The 17,208-nt window shown below is 38.7% G+C and overlaps 1 protein-coding gene across 2 annotated transcripts in view; it reads right to left on the bottom strand.

The window, feature by feature from the left end:
* Positions 1–218: 218 nt before the first annotated feature.
* Positions 219–17,208, bottom strand: part of LOC101680481 (pregnancy zone protein) — a 43,999-nt gene continuing 27,009 nt past the window's right edge. Inside the window, exons 17-36 of one of the 2 annotated variants that reach the window (XM_013049561.1) lie at positions 15,961–16,066; positions 12,799–12,934; positions 12,183–12,411; positions 11,546–11,672; positions 11,165–11,286; positions 10,813–10,864; positions 8,800–8,883; positions 7,747–7,923; positions 7,370–7,457; positions 6,778–6,934; positions 6,306–6,380; positions 5,847–6,024; positions 5,335–5,558; positions 4,207–4,425; positions 3,925–4,055; positions 3,462–3,552; positions 2,549–2,617; positions 2,079–2,181; positions 1,019–1,060; positions 219–389 (exon numbers count right to left, since the gene is read on the bottom strand). In XM_013049561.1, coding sequence (XP_012905015.1) covers positions 367–389; positions 1,019–1,060; positions 2,079–2,181; positions 2,549–2,617; positions 3,462–3,552; positions 3,925–4,055; positions 4,207–4,425; positions 5,335–5,558; positions 5,847–6,024; positions 6,306–6,380; positions 6,778–6,934; positions 7,370–7,457; positions 7,747–7,923; positions 8,800–8,883; positions 10,813–10,864; positions 11,165–11,286; positions 11,546–11,672; positions 12,183–12,411; positions 12,799–12,934; positions 15,961–16,066 — 2,433 coding nt within the window. In that variant the 3' untranslated portion in view covers positions 219–366. The remainder of the gene's footprint in view (positions 390–1,018; positions 1,061–2,078; positions 2,182–2,548; positions 2,618–3,461; positions 3,553–3,924; positions 4,056–4,206; positions 4,426–5,334; positions 5,559–5,846; positions 6,025–6,305; positions 6,381–6,777; positions 6,935–7,369; positions 7,458–7,746; positions 7,924–8,799; positions 8,884–10,812; positions 10,865–11,164; positions 11,287–11,545; positions 11,673–12,182; positions 12,412–12,798; positions 12,935–15,960; positions 16,067–17,208) is intronic. The other variant, XM_004779707.2, reaches the window with a different exon arrangement.

Genomic DNA, 17,208 nt, shown 5'->3' with positions numbered 1-17,208 from the left:
ATCAGAGACTCTTAATTTCATAAAACAAACTGAGGGTTATGGGGAGAGGGGGTCAGGAGAGGGTGGTGGGGTTATGGACATTGGGGAGGATATGTGCTTTGGTGAGTGCTGTGAAGTGTGTAAATCTGGCGATTCACAGACCTGTACCCCTGGGGCTAACAATACATTATATGTTTAAAAAAAAATAAAAAAGAATTTAAAAAAAGAAATGGTAGAAGTGTATATGTCATAAATTTATTCAACATACAAGTTTCATATATTTCCAATTCCTGTCCCCTATTTCTCCTGCTATTTTATCTCTTCTGATAAGGTTTTGTTTTTCATTGCTGGAGAAGATCATCTGATGAGGTCCACAAGTTTCCATTTTCAAGCATTTCTGTGTTCAGATTCTAAACAGTAGAATAAAAGACAGGAAAGTTAGGGAAATCCTGTCATCTACTAAAGGAATAATTTTTTATACTTCAATCATAAATATTTGACCTTAATAAATTTTAATTATTTTTAATGATAGGGCTGTTTTTGTTTTTTATGTTGAAAAATGGAGAACTGAAGGTGTCACAGTGAGTGTTCTATTGTCAAAATGAACATTGTTGACTGGCCTAAAGGAAAATCTTGTAGATCGCATCTCTCATAATGTACTATATAGAAAACTACAGGGAAAATTTTCCTGACCTTAACTAGTGAAAGTTTAGAAGTATCCTGAAAAGGTCATAGGTGATAAACATATCACCACTGGGTATAGAATATAAACTAAATATTAGATGATTTAGTTTTTATATGTTGCAAATTCCTGGATTCATCTGCAAATAAGTCTCCCCAGACCCAGTAATTATAATTTACATGCTTTTTTTTTAGAATTTCTAGAAATTTTAGAATATATTTGAAATAGTTTAAATTCCTAAATTATACACCATGGGCTTTATAATATGATAAGGATATACTCAAGAAGCAATCTTATACGGACAACTGAAGCTTATTTATTTTATGTTGGCATTAGACTTTGCTGTTTATACTTTACCAGCACTGCAGGGATCCCTATATTCTTCAATAGTGAATTCCTCTGAAACAGAATATATAAGACAGAAAGAGTGAAGACATTCAGTAATAGGCATATTGGAAGTTAACTGTAAATAAACTGTGTAAAAAAAAAAACCAAACTGTGTAAACTAGGAAAGAAAGTATAAAGACAGTTATGGAGCCAATGGAAACGAATGACTTCTGTACTAACCCATCCAGGACTAGTGGAGGGGGCAGTGAGAGAAAACTGGGCTTGGATACAGAAGTCAAGGGCAGGTTTCAAAGATGGATGGTTGTCTATCTATGGGATACACTATGGCCCTCTTCGAAGCTGTGTTCTCTTCATTGGAGTTTAACTTCCTCTCCGAACTCTTTCTCACTCTAGGAAGGAGTAAAGTTTTACATTACCAGCATCTTATGGTAATGACAAATTTCTAGTTCAAAGTCATGAGCAAATGGAAGAATTTCCTGTTATATTACAGAGTTTCCCAAAATTTTTGAGACTACTCAAGGCATGAGTCAACAATGGATCAAATGTGGGGTACCTGGGTGGCTCAGTCAGTTAAGCAACTGCCTTCTGCTCAGGTCCTGGGATCTTTATACTTTCTTTTCGAGTTTCTTCCCATCCAACTCCTTGCTCAGGGGAGGTCTGTTTCACCCTTTCCCTCTGTCCCTCCTCCCAGATCATGTTTTCTCTTGTGCACACTTTCTCTCTCTCAAATAAGTAAATAAAATATTTTTTAAAAAGATAAAATTTTAGGTCATGTATCATAAATCAGTACTCATTTTTTTTTTTTTTTAGTTATTGCTTACTCTACTTACTTTTCTGGAATACTTCATTCCAGAACAAACAATTTTATAAGAGAATTTAGAAAGAACTGATCCCCTTATTGCTTTATACGAATGGCTCAGGACTCATTTAGGGGGCACACGATTATCCAATGACCACAAACTCACTCTTCTGGTGAAAGATTGTGGAATTTTGTTTGAGTTAGGGTGACTCTTTACCAGGGTAGTCAGTTTTTCCCTTTCAAAGCTCAGCATTTCTGAATCTCACTCACCTGTCTCGTAATAATCATAGGCTTTTACAGTGGCTGGTTTTAAATTGTCAACTTGGATGTCTTGTTCCACTGAGAAGGAGAAACTCAGGGTTTGATTGGTTAGCTGGAGAGACAGGAAAACTCAATTGGAATCAAAGATTAACTTAGTTTCTAGTTACCGTTCTCTCTTCCTATGGTATTATCAACCCTTATGGTTATGCTATTCAATTGTACCAAAACCTATGGAAAGAATGGGCATTTTGACTTGCATAATACACTCAATGGCAGATATAAGAAGGAAAAAAGAGATGATTTTGTGGATAGACAAATGTAAAATGAGCTTTGTTGATCAATCCAGGTTTCATTTCCCTCTATTGCTATTTTCTTCTACCTCACTTGTATGTGTGTGCAAAACTTTCTCCAGAATCTGGATTGGTGTGTTGGAACCTCTAGTAGTTTCCCCTAGATATAGCAGAGTCACAGAATCTTACCTCTTCAAAGTAAATCAGGACATGGTTGGTGCTCACTTCAGTCCTTTGAATCTGAGGTTTTTGTTGGAGCTGTTGACAAAGAGTATAAGCCAGACATATGGGATGAAGAAATTCCAGGCTAAGAGCACTTTTCAGGTACTTATGATCTAACTGGCTATTCAGAAATATCCAAATGGCTAATTGTGATCTCTTTGAGAATTATAGTAATATTTATTAAATGCTTTCTCTATTATCTATGATCTCCATCATCTCTTTATACCAATGTATTTCTGTATCTATCTGTCCATCTGTCTATCATTTATCTATTCTATCTCTAATATAAACATTTTCTTTTTTTAAAGATTTTATTTATTTATTTGACAGACAGAGATCACAAGTAGGCACAGAGGCAGGCAGAGAGAGAGAGAGAGAGAAGCAGGCTCCCCACTGAGCAGAGAGCCAGATGTGGGGCTTGATCCCATGACCCTGGGATCATGACCTGAGCTGAAGGCAGAGGCCTTAGCCCACTGAGCCACCCAGGCAACCCCACATTTTCATGATATATGAGAATCATCCTTTATATGAAAAAGAAGAAAGGAATGCTATCATATATATCATATATATGTGTACATATGAAGTATATTTTTATATCATACATATGTATATATACATTTTCTCCTTTTTAAAATATAGGATAATCAATACCTCTCCATATACCTGATGTCTCAAGGGCTGCTGGAGCATTATTAACCATGTCTATAACTTATGTCTCACACTGGAGACCATGTAACAGTGACACCCACTATTGAAATGATGGAAGCACTCTAGAGAAGAAGTGTGAGCAAGTAAACCTCTTGAAAACCCAATAAAACTGACAAGCATAAATGTCAGCATTTATCATGATTTTTCTATCTGTAAGGAATTTAGGGTTTACCTTTTTCACTGATGATTTCACAGGAATGAAGCCTGATATCATCTTGACGTCAACAATGACCATGTTAGAGCTTGGTCGTTCCCCAGTATAACTATGAAGACAAGGCACAGAGATAAGGCATTCAAACAAAATTCTTTGGCATTCATTCAAGGCATAAATTCCCCCTTCTCTTTCATTTCTGGTGTTCCCTATCTTTAACTACCACCCAGCTTCCCCATCTATTCTATTTGTGTCTGCTATGCTTGTTTGGAAAACCCCATTATGAAGTCACACTCTGCAGGTATGGCAACATCATATGCTCAGTGTTAAGGTTTTTCAATTTGGGTGAAGAAAATTTTCTTGTTAGTAAATATTGCAAGAATGCCATATTCATATTTTGTGACTTGGGACAATGGAGCTCCCCTGCAAAAGAAAATCACATTCTCCATGTTCTACAAAAGGTCTTACCAACAAAAGGATTTACCTAATGTTGATGTGAATCTGGAATTTCCTGTGAGCATGTACTCCATCACAATTCTTGGGGAAAGTATCAACCTTTAGAGTGAAGGGGACTTTCCCTTCTTTCTTGGGCAGGATGTTATATCTCAAGGATGTCTAAAATGAATGGGGAAAAAGCCTTTATCATTACACTCAAATAGTCTGTTCTTTTTAGCTCACTCATCTTTTTTTATTTGGAGATTCATTACCAATTTTTGAAGCTTTCCCCCCCTCATTTGTGGCATCCCCTAAACCCTGGGAGTCTCACCTGGAGGTACACACATCCTGACCCTGACACGGTCGTGCTGTACTCCCCTGGAATCTCTGGCAGCCTGACCTCCTGCAGCAACAGGCGATTGGCATCGTGGACTTGGAATTCTTCAGAGAATGTCTCTGAAGACTTGACTGTGACTACAGCTGCTTTCTCCCTTTTACTGAAAGTTGCCGCTCCATATTTGGACAGGGCTTGGAGAGCTACCACAGTGTCCTGAAAAAAGATGGGGCAGAAGTCACGGAAGTGAAGGTAACAAAATCATACTGGGTGTAGATCATATCAGTACTACTCTCAGAGTGATTTCATGACAAACACAGACCCGTTATTAACCACAAACTATTTTATGTACTTTAGGGGAACATGAAAAAGTTTCCCTATTCAAGTAGTTTACACTATACATACAGAAATTGACCCAAACATTGACATAGAGCAGAGGCTATTTCAATAATTTAGACATTTATATAATAATATATAATAATAATAGAAATTTATATTATATTATTTGTTGTAAACATTCAGGGAAAGGGGAAGAAAGTGGAGCTAGATTAGTAAGAGAACACTTCCTAATGAGAGGGTAAGTAAGAAGACTTACTTGAAGAAGGTACTATGAAGAAGAAATAAAATTATGTATGAATCATGAGAAAGATTTATATAGACAAGAAAAGAGGCATCACAGACTACCAGGGTGGGAAACGTGGAGACATAGAAAAAGGAGAGAGTCAATTCCAAAATAAGTGAAGAGATTAGCCTAATTAAAAGGGAGTATTTGTGTTTAGTGGGGAAGAGTAAATACTTTGAATAACATTATTAGATTGTTTTGGTCTTCGGATGAAAAAAAAATATATTTGCTTTACCAGGGAAGTAATTTTATGAAATATTGCTTTAGGAAGATTGATCCATTTTACATTTATGGGTTGACTAAGGAGAGAAGATATGAGAGATTGTACAGAGGACAGAACAATAATGATTATATAAAATAATGAGGCTGGAACCTTTCTGGTGGTGGAGGAATGGAGAAAGCATGAATTAGAAATACTATCTGATTAGTCAACTCCTAGAATATGCTTGTGTCTACATATGTATTAACATATTTATTTTAATTCCTAGAGGATCTCCACAGACCTGAGTAGAAGAGAAGCCCCCATTGGGGTTTTGTTGCTTTGTGATCCATTTCACAATACGTGAAGCCACAGACAGGTCTTCTGAAGATGGAGCAGGCCAAGCAGTAAGATAGGCAAGGAGCAAGTAGGAAGTCATCTCCACTTCAACAGAAGGAGCCCGAGGTTGATAATAGAATGTCATAACTTCTTCAACTTTCCCTGGACGCTGCCAGTGGATTGAGTCCTCTTTGAAATGGAAGAGGATATTATCTTAAACTTAAAGAATGACTTTATTTAATTACTTATGAAAGATTTTATTTTTTTATTTGAGAGAGAGGGTGAGAGATCACAAGCAGGGGGGATTGGTAGAGGGAGAAGCAGACTCCCTGCTGAACAGAAGCCTGATGTGGGACTCGATCCCAGGACCTTGGGATCATGACCTGAGCTGCAGGCAGACAGTTAACAACTGAGCCACCCAGGTGCCTATCAATTGCTGGTGATTCTGGAGGTAAATTTTGCAGTAGCAGCCCTTACCTTCTTTCACGGCATCTTTGTCCAGTGATTCAAGAAGCTCACTTCGCTTGGCCTGGTTTCCTGCTAGAGCAAAGGCATAGGCCAATAATGCCTTGGTATAGACAGGACTTTCTTGGGCCTCTGAGATGGATCTCCAGGCATTTTCCAGGCAGAATAGAGCATTGCGGACAACAGAGTGCTAGAAGGCAGATAAAAAAATCTTTAGATAGCAGAAGCGGGCTAATGAATTGTCCACATGCTAACACCAGATTAAAAGGTATAATGTGTCATGTTACATCATGGTTCTGACCAGAGAATAATTTCCTTGGCAGCTTCCAAAGGGATTTAGTTTTTTATGGTCTAGTGAAATATACCATAATTAAATAACATGACAACCACAACTTATTTTCCTCACAGAGTCACAGCTTCTTGATTGATATTCCTTGTATCTGTGAGGGAGGTAGAGGTGCTGGTACATACAGTGACAGGCAGTGGCATCTCCAGCAGAGCAATGGTGATGTAGGCAGAGAGCGTCAGTTCATCATCTACCCCACCCTGTAGAGAGCAGAAGGAGAGACACTCAAACACTCCAATAGTCATTAGTCAGAGCTGGATCATTCTACTCCCCCAAGCCCCCTACTCCACACACTCTTCACTAGAAAGCATCTTTTCTTGCGCAATTTTGTTGATTTTTCCCCCTTTCCCCTCTACCCTCAAATTCTCGAATCTGCCTCAAATTATTTCCCCTCATTTTTAGTAATATATTGGGGTTTTTTGGCACCCTATTTTATAATTCAGTAAAAAACGACTATTTTATTGTCACATTTCAGAAGCTTTAGAGAGTACCATCCTTCCTTAAAGATATGTCACCAGGACATGGGGAATCAACAGGAGTGTCTTTGCCCCTAAATGTCACTGTTTTCAGGGACCAGAACAAAATGAACAGCACCACCTTAATGGCGTTGTTTAGAAGTGATCCGGAGCGTTGGAAACAACCATTTTCTTTTTGTCTCTGTGAGATCCAGGTGAGGGCACTCATGATGTGTGACATCTCCACAAAAATGTGTGACTGGGCTTGAGCAAAGGACTTGAGCACAAATGCAGTGAGCCTGTCCAGTACAGGAGAGACAGACATGAGGACCATCTCACATTTAAAGCCCACTTTGGGCAAATGCATTCAGACATTGGTCTTTGCCATCCACGGGAGGAAATTGTTGGGGAGAATTGGTAAGGGAAATGACACTTGTACACTAAATATTCTTGCTTGTTTAACAAGTATCTGAATTCCTTTTTTAAATCTCAATTTTATTGGTTTCCTCCAAATTGATGCTTTTCACCTATTTTACTGCTATTTACTGTACTATCACAGCTGGCATGCGTTCATACATGAAATGATACATGTCACATAGTAGTGATGACAGACATATGGATTTTTAAAGGATAACACATTTCCATGAAAGAACTCCAGGTATCAGAGAATAATTATTTCTAGAATATGAGAATAGAATGGATCTATAGCAAGCATATGAAAATAATGATCTTACCAAGTGTTTCCTTGACTTCTGCCATCACGATCCCCAAAGGTGCTGTATGAACCATCACTATGCTTATAATTCAACTGCCTTTGGTACCCTAAAGAGGAAGTTTTCGTAGATTTATGAAATAGCAGAGATGTTGGAGAATTAATCTTCAAAGTTTTTCTTCAAAACTTGGTTGGGAATCACAGGAAAACTACTATTTTGTTAAGATGTCTCTAAGGCTTGATATGCCATTGAATTTCCTGGTAATAGAGTGGGACATTTTATTGGTTGTCACAGCACAGTGATTATTAGATCTTAACCAAAGGGATGCTAATTTGAGTTCACTGAGAGAGATATTTAGGAAATCAATTAAGATTTCTCCTTTTGGGATTATTGCTCACCACTGATGAGGTAACTGATGGCTTTGGACTTGATAGTCTCTGTCAGCTGTCGGGTCTCATTTAGATAGTTCAGAACATAGATGTTAGGGACAAAAAGGACCATATTTTGCTCTCCACAACCATACGGCATCCGGAGAAGATTCTGAAGATTTTGCATTGCAGAGCCTAATATGTCACCTGGGGAATGAAAGACATGAAAAAAATCAGAGGCGGTGTGCCTGGTGGCTCAGTCAGTTAAGTGTCCAACTCTTAGTTTCTGCTTAGGTCATGATCTATCTCATGGGTGGTGGGATTGAGCCCTGCCTGGGCTCTGTGCTCAGGGAAGAGTCTTAAGGATTCTCTTCCTCTGCCTCTGTTCCTCCACTCCTTTCTGTGGGGCCTCTCTCTCAGATAAAGAGATAAACCTTTTTTTTTTTTAATTTTTAAATTTTTTATAAACATATATTTTTATCCCCAGGGGTACAGGTCTGTGAATCGCCAGGTTTACACACTTCACAGCACTCAAGAAATAAACCTTTAAAAAAAAAAAAACAGAGCAACTAGAGCTGGTTTCTGCTGGGATAAGAAGATAGATTACTAGCTAAACAAGAGATCAAATCATGTATGGAGAGTAGAACAAGAAACCATAAAAGAGGTGAAGAAAAACAAGAAACAGAAAGGACAGAGAAAGTAGGAAAAATAGTTGATGATTCCACGATGGAAAAACAATGGCTGGGCATATCTTTTCTGATGAACCACATGTCTGGTAAAAACCAAATGTTTTCAAATCTATTAGGAAGCCTCACCACCTAGTCAGTCTCTGAAGATAAGGGCACAGAGAGATGACACTTTTTACTCTTTTGAGTATGTCAAGGTATAAAAAGTAGCACAACATCTATTTAACTCCCTTCCTGACTAATATACAATGCAATTTTTAGCTTAGTGCTCTTTCTTTCCATCTAGCACAACAAAAGTCTTCATTAACCGTGGATGGTGAGGCTGCATGCACTAGAGTGTGCATGCATCTCACTAGAGTGAGATGGACAGTGGCTTGCCTTGGGCTGGGAGACTTACCCAAAACTGAGTATGTTGCTCTGGCAGATCCTTCAACCACATCTGAAGGAACTTTCAGTGACAACTTTTCAGATACACCAGTTTCTGAGGAAAGAAGACAAATATATATATAAGGGAAGGAAAAAAATGAGAAATTTTCTTTGAAATTTTTCCTCTTTGGATCAAATTTCAACCTGTCATGACAGGTTGATAACTTTATAATTTGATCATTTTATAATTTCTTCGATGCAATCTGAGTTTCTCCTAAAGTTGTGATTCGTCTTGCAGTGAAATTCATATTATGTTTGCGCTAAATTTTTACAGATTTCCTTACAAGCATATACCTTATGTTATACTTATTTCTTTCCCTTCATTGTTTATGTTAATATTTATTATTAGCGTTTTTTGAAAATAACATTCATGTCTAAATGTGTTAATTGTGTGCTATGTGACGGGTTCTGTTTTAAGTGCAATGATAAAATGATTCTCAAAAAAATTCCCTGACGTCCCAGAGTTTTCATATTAATGGGAATAATAACATACCATATATATATTTAGTATAATAGATGCTAGTAAGTTCTCCAGAGAAAATTAAAGTGAAGTGTTTATATGGGTGAGCTAGTAAGACAGTGCAAATCAGAAAGTGTAGGGTGAGGGAAGAGGGTTCCCCTCTTTGATAAAACAAAATCATAGGTGACTGGAGACTTTAAGTATGTCAAGGTGTAAGATTTATATATATTTGGGGAAAGAGGCTTCCAGAAAAAAGGAACAAAAAGCGAAAAGAATCCAGAGATGAGAGCATGCTAGCTCTGTTACAAGACCAGACTAGGAGTCCCATGTGACCAGAGGAGGGTGAGTGAGGGAGAGAGTAATAGGATCTGAAGTCATGGTGATATCAAGGATTTGGAGGGGACGTTGGAGACATAACCTTTAACTTTCAGGGACATGGGAAACTCTTGGAGGGTTTGGACAGAAGAGGCACATGATCTGAAACATGCTTTAAATGATCCCTTTTGCTGTAGGGATGTAAGGAAAGATGACCAGGCAACCAGGTAGGAGGTTATTGAGATGATCCAAGAGAGAAAAGGCTAGAGTAGTGGGAAGATTCTGGATATAATGTGAAGGCGGAGCCAACTAGATTTGAAAGTAGATTGGGTGTGGAGAGTAAGAGAAAGAACATACTAAGGGATGACTCGAAAGTTTTATTTCAAGCAGGTAGAATAATGGAATTTCCATCCTCTGAGATGGAGAAAATCGAAGGAGGTGTGGGTTTGTGGAGACCAGCAGAAGAACAATTTTGAACATGCTAGTTTTGAGATGTCTATTTGTCTATAGGCCTGTAAGTGGAGATGATTAGTGGGCAACTGAATGCACAAGTTTGAGTGAGGAAATCGGTGTGGACCCAAGTTGTTTATTTTGTGATCTCCACTACAAAGTTGTTATTTAAGTTCTGTAACTAAATGAGATTATCAAAGGATGCTTCTAGAGAGGAGAGATTCGAACACTGAGCATTGTCCTCAAGATGATTCTAGATGGTGCAGAGTTGAATATTTTAAAGGTAATTTTTATATGATTATATTAATGGTATTAGTAAAATATTGGTTTTCTATATATGTTAGTGACCTAAAGTTCTTCTTCAAATAACTGACACAAGTAAATTAACCTTGAGTACCTTTAAACTATTAGTTGAGTAATAAATATTACTATTTATTAGCTATTTTACATGTAGATATTTTAATACTTTGAGAATTATTTAAAAAGAAGTTTGAAAAACACCGGGGTATTGGAAAGAATCCTGTTCTATGCTCATCAACTTTGGTTCTCATTATCAGCCAGGAGCTCCTAGGTAAGTCTTTTAGCTTCTTTAAGTCTTCACCAGGAAAAGACTTCTGAATCAAATATCCTTAGATTTTCATACAGGAGAGTACACTAATTTTTTCCCCCCAGAGGAAAACATACCCCGAAGAGCATTCTAAAACTATACACTTTGGCAAGTGGCTTAACATGAGAATTTTGTCTCTTTTTGACATTTACCTGATGCACAGAGGAGTGTGTTGAAAGTTTCTTCCTTTTCTATTCCTTCGGGCTTTATATTGGGGGAAAAAAAGTGAAAAAGAAGGTCATACTGAGTGTATAGGAAAAAATCATTCACTTTAAAGTAGAGGAGAAAACATTAGTAAGAAAGTGAGTTGTAGATACATCCATATTTTTGAGTGTATAGGAAAAAAATCAATCACTTTAAAGTAGAGGAGAAAACATTGGTAAGAAAGTGAGTTGTAGATACATCTATATTTTTGGGAGTGAAATGTTACCATAACAGACATATTAGATAATGTTATATAATATAATAAGGCCTTTGAGACACAGAGAAAGTTTACCGGCATACCTCAACTAATAAGGGCTTGATTACGGTATCCTTCTGTTGAAGTTCTGGAACTCTTGGCACCTCCTTGCCGCACAACTCCTGAGACTGTAGGGCTTCCACAGTAGCTGTGAAATTCACCTTTCCTGGGGAATAAGATTCTTACGGAGTTAAACAGTGATTCTATATTGCATGGTTTGTCTTTTCAAGTTTCTCCTGTACTTCATATATTGCACCATGTATACACACACACACACACACATATATAAATATATAAATATATATTTTTTTCTTTCAAGGCATCACTGTTGAAGGAGGAGAAAAAGACATGTACCTGGTTCAGAGTGTGGAAAGCAAATCATTACAACATAAGAAGTAGGATCTGTCAACAGATTTACCACTTACCCAGTGACTTTGGGGTCACAGCCCAGGACATGGTTTCCTGCTTATTTCCACAGATACAGGGAGTGTCTTCATTCTTTTTCACTAAGTTGGCTGACTTGTCAGGGAAGGCTTCCAGCTGCACACTGACCTATCCCCATAACCATGCACAAGTTTGAAAAAGAACACAGGTAGAGGAATAATTACAGGGGCAAGGAGCTTCAAGGGACAATGGGAACTAATGGAGAGGCTTTGAGAAATTGTTCAAACAAGGTAAATCCTGTCCAGCACTTTGTAGTTTAGATGTTGCCAATAGGGAGCTAAAAAACTGACAAGAACTGAGATAATCCCCAGGATTTAGGATTGTGCCAGCACAATGAAGAGGTGTTTGCTTTAGTCAGAGCAGGGGAAAAAATAAAATCAGGTAGAAATGAGGTCTGAATTTAGGAATACACAGAAAATATAACGTCCCAAATGAATATAACCGTACCACCTTGGGTCAGCCAGTGAGCTTTGCTCTTAGCAACTATCCCATTCCCAAATGAGGTTACACCATTCTTCAGCTATGATTTGCTGGCACATTACCTAGGAGACCTGGATATTAAATGGTGACTGGGTGTCTCCCTTCCACTTTTGCTCTCCTCCAGAGAAGTGTCCTTACCCGAATGCAATGGGCCAAATAGTTGAACACAGTGACTTTCAGCGTAAAGGCTTCTCCTCGCACCACAGAGTAGGGGAGAGTGAGTTCCAGGAAGAAGGGCTGGAACACTTGAAGAGAGATGATGGGGGAGAGGCCCAGCCCTGTGGTTCCAGACAAGCAGAGTGCGCTGGCTTTCCACTCTGTGATGGTGTCAGGGACCTTCACGGCCAACTCACTTCTACCTGATAAACTAGAGAAGGGAATAAGAGGAAGCCTTGGGAAGCAATTTTCTTTTATTTTTTGGCACGGACACTAGCTGATAGTGCGCTAACCTAGTAACCCAGTATGGTTAACGGTAAACCTGATAACTAGGTTTGGCACTCCTAGCGAAGTCTCTGAAAGGTTTTCCTTTCCTTTTAGAGACAGGGTAATTTCCTACTTATCATGATTTTAGATATCTCGGGACCAAATTAGAAAAAAAAAATATTGCATGGTTGAGCTAAGAGACCAATGAACTATGAACCTAAAAGTTTACCAGGAAGAAGTGGAACAGAACTGCAAGGCTCAGGAATACCAGAATCACAGAGGGTGAGCCACATCTTTTCCTCAACGAAATTCTGGGCAACACACTACTTACCTGAGTGGCACCAAGTCCCAGATCCAGGTCTCAGGGAAATACTTCCGGACTGTCTCTTTCACTTCCACAACGGGAGAGTTTTCTCTAGGGAGCGTTGCAAAAGCTGGTACTCCAATACCACGTGCTAGAGGAAGTACTGTGGCAGGACAATACGAGGGCCCCCATGTAAACCTCATTTTTATCATGAATTTCTTACAGTTGCCTAGTTTCTCAAGTAAAATGAGGTCACTTGCTCAGGGAATGTTTATTATTGGAACAGCTTAATCTACTAGCTTTGACTTTGTTCATTTATCTATTTGTCTTCCAGGAGAGTGAATCCTATTGCTTCTTCAAAGAGTCTGGAGGTAAATGTATTTTTTTCTGGACATGAAAGCAAATGTAGCTCTCTAGAAGCTGATTATTCAATGGACAAAGGGAAGAAGAAAGAGTGATTTAATACATCAAATACTGCTTTGATACTGAAAGGATGATCACGTGCTCTCCATTTGCAGTGAGAATCAAACAAGAAGAATGAATAATAGCTCCAGCAAGAGGAGTTCAGAAATGCTTTTTTATTTTACAGTGGTTGAGATACAGACAGAAACTCTAAGATACACTGAAGTATGTATTACAGACAGCAGAGACTCAATAAAGGACAGAAAATGAACTTCAGGTTGGCCAGAGAAAATTTCATTGAAGTAGACTTTTAGATGATCACTGAAGGATGAGAAACAGAGGAGAATGGAGGAGGTATTTGATGGAAATGGCTCCATGAACACACACGCAGAGGTCAGAAGGGATGCTCTGCAGGGAAAATGGAGTAAGATGTCTATTTTGGGGCTCTGTTGAGTAATAATAGATGTATATAATGAAACACATGAAGATTAGGACAAAAAAATTAGATCTGTTAAGGTAGGAGTTAGCTTGATTTTTAAAAAAAGGTGATACTCTAGAGATCAGAAGATAGAGATCACAGGTATAAATATATAAACAGAAATGTGATATATATATATATTTTACATATATATAAAATAATATCATTTTCAAAGCTTCATATGTCCTACCACGTAGGAATATGACGAGAACATGTCCCTTTGCTCTTAGCACAGTGCTCTTTTTTCTGTACACAGAATTTTCTTTTTCTTTTCTTTCTTTTTGTTTTTTTCTTTTTTTTGTACACAGAATTTTCTTTCCGTTGAGGAAATATTCTTAGTTATTTCCCTGTTGTCAACTAGAACTTTATTTTTTGTCTTTTTAGGTAAATAATTCCCACTGTATTAAAGTATTTCTACTGCATTAAAGTATGTGGTTTTTAAAAACAAATTTTTTAAAGATTTTATTTATTTGACAGAGATCGCATGTAGGCAGAGAGGCAGACAGAGAGAGAGAGGAGGAAGCCGGCTCCCCACTGAGCAGAGAGCCAGTTGCAGGGCTTGATCCCCGGACCCTGAGATCATGACCTGAACAGAAGACAGAGGCTTAACCTACTGAGACACCCAGGTGCCCCATGTGTTTATTTTTAAGAAACACCATATACCAGCACATTTCTCATTAAGAAGTAGGATTAGTCGATAGCCAAACATGCAGTGAGAAATTTCCCTAGGCCTGACAGCAACCGAAAAGCATACTCAGAATCTTTTCAACTTTTCCTCATTTCCAGATATACTTGAAACCCACAAGTGGTATTGTAAGGACCTATTTTACTCTCCCTGCTCCCCTCCCCCAGGGGACTTAAAAACAAGTCCCAGAAAACAGCTCCAGGTGTGAAGGCCAAGAAAAACAAGGCTGTACCTACCTGGAGTCTAGCCCTGACATAAGTACAGCCACCTTGGCAAATCAAAAGCTGGCACCTTGCACTGTAAGAGTGGGTTAGCATAACAATGGCCATCCTGAAGGAGGGGAAGCCAGTTTACTGAGTGTCCCTAACCAGCCCGCACTGCGCACGTAACTTGAGATCAGAGAAAGTAGCTAAAACCTGGAAAAATAACTTAATCATACACCACTAGGGTGGTTAGGTGGTGGTGCCACAGGGACCAAATGTTAAAGAAAAACAAATAGTTAACTTGGAGAGATCACAATCCTGCAAGACAGGAATCTCCCTTGGTTTGCAAATGTCCTGGTTATTTACAACAAAAAGGGCTATCTCTTCAATGTCCCAGTTTCTGAAGACAAGTGGCTCAGTTCCTCAAGGCCTAAGGTCACACCATAAAACTGAGGGAGCCTGAGGCGGAAGGAAATGTAAATAAAGTTGAATTTCTTCTGAGCCAGGGTGGCAAAAGGTTAAACAAAGTTAAACTGTCAAAGTGGGGTGCATGATAGGTATGTAGCCATGAAGAAGTGCCTTGAAAATGCTATATAAACCCTTGGCTTTGAGTGCTTGGGGTCCTTGTTGAAACCTGCTGCGCCGGGCCGATACTTGGACCCCAGCTAGCTGGAAATAAACCTCGCTGTGTGACTTGCATTATTGAGAGTGTTCTCTGTCTAATTGAGGGGTGGTCGACTCTGTACCCTAACAGTATATCTGCTGAAAGTTGGATTATTCTATTTTGTCCAATACATGAAAACCTCTTTGATTTTTATGAAAGAATATGACACACAAAATAAATATCTGTAGGATCCTTTGCATTTTTCAGCCTCCATTGCTGTCAGGGAAGAAGTGATATATGCCACTTCCACAGCTGGCCAAAAAAGGTAGTGTGGAAACCATTTCCTTTCCCATGGTAATGACCTTAAATGTCACATTGGAGATAGAGTCATAGGTGAAACCAGAATGGGTATCCCAGACTCCCTGATTGGTAAGGAGCTGCTCCGGACAGCCACTAGACTCAAAAAAGCAGTTTTGTGTGAGCAGAAAATAGAACTGTCATATGCTTAGTCACTGAGATGTGGAGGTTTGTTTTATTGCAGTACAGTCTGTCTTACCCTGACCAATGTAGGTGTTGAAACCACCCTGGATAAGAAGGATTTGAAATAGCAAGATTATTGAAGGCTGAGACAAAAGACATTCAATTTTGATTTCAGAGAGAGAGAGAGAAACAATAATTGCTCTAAAAAATCCCATTTTGGGGGGGAGGCATGTTATTTGGAGAAAACTTACCAAGAAGTTGCTCCAGAGTCACAATGTTTATATGCAGAAAAACATCATTTCCCCGCCCATTATCATAGCAGGCAAGTAAATCTCACCATTACCTCCAGCATAGCCCATAGGCGGTCCTGGGTACAGCGAAAGCAGCTGACAAAAATGCGGCTTGCGGATTTTTGAGTTGGTAAAAATATTTAATCCTGCAGACTGGACAAAAATGAATTATGAAAGCGTACTGGGAAACCAGTCTTGAGAGTGGAATGTTGTCTTACATTTGGACCGTAGGGACCAAGGGCAGTGTGCGTCAATATATCCCACATGGCATTTGATTATTTTGAGTTGAAGTTATTTGGGAGACACTGGTACAAGGACATTTCTCTGTCCTTCTCTGGCCCTCTCACAGCAGGAAACACATCTCCCACGTGAGAGATACACTCCCTTTACTAAGAATGAGAAAAAAATCCTTATCACCAGAGACAGAAACTTTAAAGCCAAGAAAGTCTTAGAAACAAGCCCTGTTCTTTTTGTTTTCTAATCTGTGACCTCAAGCCAAATTCCACTTTGAATCCTAAAGCTCTGTTTTCCTTATCCTACCAATTTCTCACAAATGTATTGCGTCTTTGCCTAAAAAGTATAAGAACTGGGGACTTCCTCATTTCCTTAGGACTCGGTTTCATTATTGGACCTTCATGAGAACATAATGAACCTATTTTTGTTTTGTTTTGTTTTGTTTTTTAAATCTCCAGTTAATCTGTCACATGTAAATGTAATTCTTAGTTCAGCAGGAAGACCCTGAAGGAGGGTAGAGGAAGAATTTTTCCTTCCCTACACTATCACACTAGTGATAAAACACGTTATTATTATGCACAGAGCTCATCCTCAGGAAAATTCCGCACAATCAGGAACAGAGGTATCTTACAAATAGGAAAACAGAGTCACGTAAAGTTGAGTGCATCCAGTTAGCAAAGAGAAGTTGGGATCAGAACTCATGTCTTCTGATTCCTATTTCTGAATTTTGTGTGCTGTAAGCTGAGAAGCTAAATATTTTATGCTTGGATGTTTATCTTCTCTTTCTTTTCTCTCCCCAAAACAAATATAATGTAGGCAGATACCTACAGGATAGCCTGACTCCTACAGTCCACCTGGTCCTGACCATCTTTCCCTTCAATACTAGTCACAGGCAAATACTACTTGCTGTCTTAGCTCAGAGTACCGGCAAATTGTGGGACACGGAGGCACAGCTATCTGTGGTGGCAGCCACATGGAATAGGGAGAAAGATGTCAGAAATATGTGTTTAAAGATGAAACAATCAGCTAGTAGACCTAAAAAGTCCTCTTTCTATCCCTGC

The sequence above is a fragment of the Mustela putorius genome, unplaced genomic scaffold (assembly GCF_011764305.1).
Source record: "Mustela putorius furo isolate JIRA1106 unplaced genomic scaffold, ASM1176430v1.1 tig00537227_pilon_pilon_pilon, whole genome shotgun sequence".
Lineage (NCBI taxonomy): Eukaryota > Metazoa > Chordata > Mammalia > Carnivora > Mustelidae > Mustela > Mustela putorius.
Note: the sequence above shows the minus strand (reverse complement) of the source record. Positions and strands in the feature narration are given on the sequence as shown.